At 38.4% G+C, this 7401-nt stretch overlaps 1 protein-coding gene across 1 annotated transcript; it reads left to right on the forward strand.

Annotated features, from left to right (window-relative positions):
- The first annotated feature begins 303 nt into the window (after nucleotides 1-303).
- LOC122250548 (tubulin beta-1 chain) lies at nucleotides 304-3243 on the forward strand. The gene is made up of 4 exons (XM_043012027.2): nucleotides 304-390; nucleotides 1468-1699; nucleotides 1820-2064; nucleotides 2191-3243. The coding sequence occupies exons 1-4, from the start codon at nucleotides 334-336 to the stop codon at nucleotides 3010-3012; spliced, it is 1356 nt and encodes a 451-aa protein (XP_042867961.1). The 5' UTR covers nucleotides 304-333; the 3' UTR covers nucleotides 3013-3243.
- The last annotated feature ends 4158 nt before the right edge of the window (nucleotides 3244-7401 follow it).

The raw sequence follows: 7401 nt of genomic DNA on the forward strand, positions 1-7401 counted from the left end.
ACCCCGAGGAGGGCCCCTCGCCCTCGCGAGCGCCGATTCAAATATTCCCGGGAACTCCAGGTGTCAAGTAAAACTCCATAGTATACGGTAAAACATTTCAACAAAAACAAAAAATGCAACGGACTTAATATATGTAATCCTAAATATAAGTCTCTCTTAAAATCCGTTGCAGAACTGTTAAGGGCCTACGAGAATCAATAACCGAGTCAGTAAAAGAGAGAGTTGGGTTCTCGGGCGACCTCCGGCAGCCGCACCGCCACCTTCGCCGCTCGCCGCCGCCGTTCCCTCAGTCAGAAGCTGCTGTGAAGGACCAGCGAACAGTCACACGTCAACATGAGGGAAATTGTTCACATACAGACCGGCCAGTGCGGCAACCAGATTGGTACAAAGGTAAGATATATGGTGTATTGTGTCGTGTGGAGTCGAGAGTGGACGGTTTTCAACAGAAAATAGAAGATTTTTTCGAGGAAACTCGCCGGTTGAGAAGACGACGCCGGTGACTACAATGGCTACCAGATCTTGCCGAATAATTCGCATGTCATGTGATGACAACTTTATATCAGAATGACTCTAGCCATCTCGACTTTACACGTACATTAATATTAGTTATGTCAGTGTGTGAATATAGAATTCAGAAAACCGGTAAAATCTTTTACATAGAGAAGTTTTCAAGCTTCCAGAAGTGTCAGAGGAAGTGAATCAACAGATTGAACATTGGACTCCAGACGTCAGTGTCAGGATTGCTTAACCGTTTAGTCTTAACTTTTAAAAAATAAGACTTTAGGATGGTTAGGTATCGATCGCAGTGGAGGGCGGAGGGAGGGAGGGAAGGGGGGGGGGGAGGCCGCCGCCGCAGTGGTCTCGGCCCCTCCCGCCCTCGCCATTGTCTCGCGCCGACCGTTATGCCGCCGCCCCGCCCGACCGCCCGCCCGCCACCAGCATGCAGCCGCCTCCGCCGCTCCAGGCCGTCTCGTATTACTCATTTGGATTTTCTGTTCGTGTCATTAGGAGACCGGCAGATAAGCCATGGTTACACCTACTTTGATAATCAAAGTTCGTGGCGCGGGAGGATCTGGCGGGAGAGATAAGCGCGGCTTGTCTAGTTGTCAACGGGTTGAGAGGAACAGGTGAAAGCATGGGAGATGGGAGGTCTCGGGGGGTCGTGCAACTCGTGTCTTGTAGGTCAGTTAGAGGTCGGTCGGAAGATGTAGGAATAACTGAAGCACAGCGCGAAGACGGCCAATTTAATAACTTTAAATAAGTAGTAAGTTCTTTAAGACCTAAGTTGGGGTAACCTAAGTCAGTGCGGTGACGTGTCCAAGATTCGTCTTACTCTTGATATCCCATTTCGTTATTGGGAAATATCCTATATACATGATTTTAGTTTTATTGACCTGTAGTGTCATGACTAGGGCCGATGAACAAACCCAACCATCCAATTGAACTCCAACTCCTTTTCTCTTCTAGTTCTGGGAAATCATCAGTGACGAGCATGGCATCCAGCCCACTGGTGAATACACTGGTACTGATAAGGACTTGATGGAGCTCCAGTTGGAGCGCATCAACGTCTACTACAATGAAGGTAACCAGGGCAAGTATGTGCCTCGTGCCATCCTTGTCGATCTGGAGCCTGGTACCATGGACAGTGTCAGGTCAGGCCCTCATGGCGCTCTCTTCAAGCCTGACAGCTTCGTGTTCGGTAAGTGTTTTTCTTAACTTTGTCGATTAATTCTTTTTAATGTCGGTTATTAGAATATATCTCCCATACAACTTATTTTTAATATTATTTTTATTCTAACTTTTTGTTTTTCATCAACAGGCCAGAGTGGTGCTGGAAACAACTGGGCTAAGGGTCACTACACAGAAGGTGCTGAACTCGTAGATTCTGTCCTCGATGTTGTCCGCAAGGAAGCAGAAAAGTGTGACTGCCTACAGGGCTTCCAGCTAACACATTCTCTTGGTGGTGGCACCGGCTCGGGCATGGGTACTCTTCTCGTCTCAAAGATCCGCGAGGAATTCCCCGACAGGATCATGAACACTTTCTCAGTCGTCCCCTCTCCTAAGGTTTGTATATAGTCAGATGGTTTTTATTTCCTATTTGGATTATAAATTCTTATACAATCATGGTAACGTTTTGCTCAGAAAAACCGTACAAAATTTAGTTATCACCTAAAATTTCTCCTTTTACAGGTATCTGACACTGTCGTAGAACCCTACAACGCAACCCTGTCCATTCATCAACTCGTAGAAAACACCGATGAAACCTATTGTATCGATAACGAAGCTCTCTACGATATCTGCTTCAGAACGCTGAAGTTGGCTAACCCCACCTACGGCGACCTTAACCATCTCGTTTCCCTCACAATGTCCGGTGTCACCACCTGCTTCAGATTCCCTGGTCAGCTCAATGCTGATCTCAGGAAATTGGCTGTGAACATGGTACCCTTCCCTCGTCTTCACTTCTTCATGCCTGGTTTTGCTCCTCTCACCGCCCGTGGTTCTCAACAATACAGGGCCCTCACTGTCCCAGAACTCACCCAGCAGATGTTCGATGCCAAGAACATGATGGCTGCCTGCGATCCTCGCCACGGCCGTTACCTTACAGTTGCTGCTATCTTCCGTGGCCGCATGTCCATGAAGGAGGTTGACGAACAGATGTACAACATCCAGAACAAGAACTCCTCATTCTTCGTTGAATGGATCCCCAACAACGTTAAGACCGCCGTGTGCGACATCCCACCACGAGGTATCAAGATGGCCTCTACCTTCATCGGAAACTCCACTGCCATCCAGGAGCTCTTCAAGCGTGTCAGCGAGCAGTTCACTGCTATGTTCAGGCGAAAGGCTTTCCTTCACTGGTATACTGGTGAGGGTATGGATGAGATGGAGTTCACTGAGGCTGAGTCCAACATGAATGACTTGGTGTCCGAATACCAGCAATACCAGGAAGCCACCGCCGATGACGAGGCTGAGTTCGAAGAGGAGGGTGAAATGGAAGGCGAATATGCCTAAACTTGTAGTCACTTTTATCGTGATCAGCTATAATCTCCAGCGAATTTTTCCTTGGTTGATCATGCATTGTACATTCCCTCTCATTTCATTGGCATCAAATAAGAACAAAGTTTCTCTTCCATTTCTTTCTATATTTTTTGTAATATGATTTATAGCACAATCTGGTGTTTATTTATCCATTTTTATGTAATGTGGAAAAGAGCGTATATAAAACTGAAATCAAACATGAAAGTTGCATGGTTTACTTTGATTCTCATTCCAGAAATATGCCTAATTGAAAATGGATTTAATCAGTCGTTCATACTGCAAATCTGTAAATGATTAGAATGTGTTCTTTAAAGGAAAATTTACCACAATGTAGAAAACTTATAAAATCAATGTAGAAAACTTATAAAAAGGGTTGTAAAACTGGCCATACATTATTGAAGTCTTTGCAGCTGAGTTTTCATTGCAATTTTGCAAATGTATTTATTTGCCCTAGATAAACTTGTAAAACGAACAAAGAAATGATGTCAGGGATTTTATCTGGAGTGTTAAAATTTTAAACTTGTGATCCCGCTTTACTGAAACAATAGTTAAGATCTTGCAAGAATTTGAACTACCCCAAGTTCAACTACAGGTTTATCGCTAAAAATACAATTTCCCTGAGTTGATGTGAATAACTTCAATTACATAATTGAAAATCAAATTTGCTCCTTGCAGCTAGCAAATGTGATACTGTTAATTTCTACGGGCTTCAATTATTGTGTAAATTGATTCAACTGTCAAAGGTACTGCCCTATATTTCATTAGATGCGTTATTCTATTAAAAAACATTGACTGGCATGGTTTTAGAGCGCAATTATAATTTGCTATTAAAGTCTAAAGAATGCATTCGATCTAATGTAAAGTAAAAGATAATTTACATTTTACTTTAATGCTAAAACCAACATCACAGCGTATGTTGTCAAACGTCAACCAATAAGATATATATACAGTAAAAAAAAAAGTATGCCAAATGAAAGCATATATTTCAGAATTATTAATTTATAATAATGTACTAATGTATCTCAAATCCTCTGAAACTGAATAGAGCATGGACAGGAACATTCCTTGATATGTCATTCCATAAACTGAAAACCGTACTGTATGGATATCTATGAACGTCAGAAACAGCTGACTGCAAAGGTAAGAGATTCGTCCAGAAATGACCGAGTAGCTTCAGGACCTAGGCTACATACAGCCTAGTCGAACTGCCTCCAACTGTTGGTGACTCACTTCGCTGGTGCTATCCTGTATTGACTGTTCCCTTGATTTCTCAAGTTATTTTAAAGGTGGCATCCTGGAGTCCTATACCTCACTGGATAAGTGGAAATGGCCGTGTACACAAAGAAAGATTTAGAAGATGAGCCTTTTGTTTTCTGGCAGAAGAAGCTTTTCAGGCAGCAAAATTTAGTCCATTATTTGCATAGTTACGGTGTTGATACCAGGACCATGCACTGTACACAATGTTTTTAATTTTTTTTACAGATCACTTATTATAACAACAATAATAACAATGATAAAATTGAAGGAATGGGGTAAACAGGTAAGGACAGGTAAACCTGGTAATTGACTCAAGCTGACTAAGCACCTGTAAAGCAACCTATGTGGAATGGAAGATAGTAGGCTTGTAGGCTGCATCTGCACATACACTCCTGGTGTCAACAGGTTAATACTTGTATAAACAAAATTTAATATTTGGAAGCAGATCATCATTATCTTATATATGCTGAGGACAGAAAAACAGTGTTAGCAAAACAAAGGAAAGGTGCACAATTGCTTATAACATTCAGCAATTTTTTTTTTATTGCTTCAGTACATGCAGTATGGATTTCTGTAATATGATTTCTAATAAATACAGTATTGCATCATGCATAGCAAGTTTGTGATAAAATATGATATTAGGCTTCAGACAGTGAACATTTCTTGCTTTACTTTGATCCAATCTATTTTTGACTGGAAATTTTACCAATAATGTCAACTGTTTATTAGTCTCTAAATGATTGTAAGTCCATGTTTATCAGACCTAGCATGGTTAATGAATCTTCATAAATTGTGTTCTCCGCAATGACCCAGATGAACTTCACAATTCAGACCAACCTTATTTGCCAGTATTGCACTACCAAGGAAATGACTATGTGAAAGCACACTTTTATTGATCTATAAGAATTAGAATAAAGTGCTACGCATTATCCACTCAGTTTAATGGTACTGTTTGTCAGGTTTAAAAATCAAACTATAAAAGTTTTATTTTAGTGCATCTTACACACAAAGGCCTTATTGACAAATTAGTTGATGTAGTATAAAATATAGAATCTAAATAAAAGATGCCCCTGGTACTTATTAACTTCATGCTCTTTCTAAGCAATGGCAATATTTACAGGCTTTTAAAGTCTGATAGACATGTCAGAGTTCATCATCTGGTGAGGGATTTTTATTTATTATATTTATTATATACCTGAAAAGAATATAGGTCAAGTATACTTATTCTTACACATTTCTTACATATGAATGATATCTCTTGTGGTACTGCACTCAAAAATATTGGTTATTGGTACTAAAAGTATTGCTTAAATAGAACCACTGGTATTTTTATACTTCCACAAATAATATAATTGTTTTAGGGATCAGTCCCAGTAGAGATAACCCCTTTTTTGAGTCGTTGCCTTAGTGATTGCTAGGAGACAATTTTCAAGCATTTAATTGTATCCTGTTTCCAGTTATAGAATATTGGACTTCACTGTTCACTGATAAAAAAATCTATTACATAAAAGTATTCACATAGGTGACTAATGCATCACCTAATTCAAGCAAATTTTGAAACAGGCATGTCATAAAGGCAAGTACCAAACTCATTTTCCATTGCTTGGGTGACGAGAAAGTAATTGCAGGGAGAAATATCTCATTTTACCTTATTACTTTTTTAGTTTTACTCTAACCCGTAACTCATTGCATTGCAGGAAAGTATATTAATACTATGTCTTTTGTACTATTTTGTATATAAATTACAGTTGTATTTACTCTCTTTGTTTATGTAAGTGATAACAATATGCTTAATTTTACCTATGAATAATGGATACATCAGATTTTTAATTTTATGCCAACCTTAGTCCTACAGAATGATAAAATGATAATTAACATTAGGAATCAAGTTGAATCAAGTTATTATATCAATTATTATGATTTTTGTGCATTGTTTGTGTTGTAATTGTGATTAGATTCTCAATCAAACTAATTTCTTTTTCTCAATTGCTTGCATCTGCACAATATATAGTTATACTATCCACTGCACTTATGGAATGACAATTCATTTGACAGGAATGTCTATTGTAATCTCAGCTCATTATAATTCATCACTCTGTTAGGCAAGGTGACAATATGATTGATATCAGTTTTTCAGAAAAAGGGCATATCAAAAGAAACTCCAACAATATGATGACAAAGGAGCTGTATCAAATACAATTTTTTTTTCTTATCCATAATGACAAGGATTTTGAACTTCAAGGCCTTGCTATATTCAGAAAAATGTCAAGAAAATAAGGTAAAAAATATGATAGGAAACATGAAATTTATTCACTGAATATAGTAATGAGATTAAGATAGGGCCTATTCCAACTTGTATTTGGAGTATCCTGTTGAAGCTGTCATTCAAAGCTTAAAGTATTCACATATGATATGATATTAATTCATGAGACCATAGAAAGGGATGATATTTGTTGTTGGAAAGTCCCTTATATCATGACCAAAAATTATAGATAATTTAATTGAGTATTTGGCTCAGTGTGGTTGGGGTCAGTATTGTGAGAAGAGATTCCTAAGACACTTGCTCGATAGATTTAAGATCCTACAATTCAAATTCATTGATAAAGCCAAAAGATAATATAAGAGCAAAATATATTTTGATTATATATATTTTGTTTCATGGTAAGATGAACAGTGAAGTGTAAGTTTTGAAAAGTTCTTACTGATTCAAGAATTCGTGCTGATTATGAAAGTAGTAATAACATCAGGAAAGTGGTTAAAATATTGTTGATAAAACATCACAGTCTATTGAAGCCATTTTAGCTGTTTCACAGGACTTTGCACCTATGAGGGGCTTTTTATTTCAGCTACTCTGCAATCTCAATTCTGGTTCATATCAATAAGTTATTATATTGCTAATAATTTGAAATATACCTTGACTTGCAGATATACCTTTTTCTAATTATATACTCATGTATGAAAAATAAGATGAGTGTGATGATTAGGTATGTTACCCTTCTTTTTGCTGTCAACTTAGATAATGATTCTCCTATTTATTTTGTACAGGAGGCTAGATAGGAGCTTGCAAACTACTGAAAGTCACTTGGGAGTAGTTTTAGTAATGTG

This window comes from Penaeus japonicus, unplaced genomic scaffold, assembly GCF_977035675.1.
Source record: "Penaeus japonicus unplaced genomic scaffold, GWHDUDI00000001_assembly GWHDUDI00000013, whole genome shotgun sequence".
Classification (NCBI taxonomy): Eukaryota; Metazoa; Arthropoda; class Malacostraca; order Decapoda; family Penaeidae; genus Penaeus; species Penaeus japonicus.

Excerpts from the sequence above, each read along its gene's own strand:
- LOC122250548 (XM_043012027.2), top strand. The coding sequence starts at position 334 with ATGAGGGAAATTGTTCACATACAGACCGGCCAGTGCGGCAACCAGATT. Across the intron at positions 391-1,467 it reads GCAACCAGATTGGTACAAAG|TTCTGGGAAATCATCAGTGA; the intron begins GTAAGATATATG and ends TTTCTCTTCTAG. Across the intron at positions 2,065-2,190 it reads CAGTCGTCCCCTCTCCTAAG|GTATCTGACACTGTCGTAGA; the intron begins GTTTGTATATAG and ends CTCCTTTTACAG.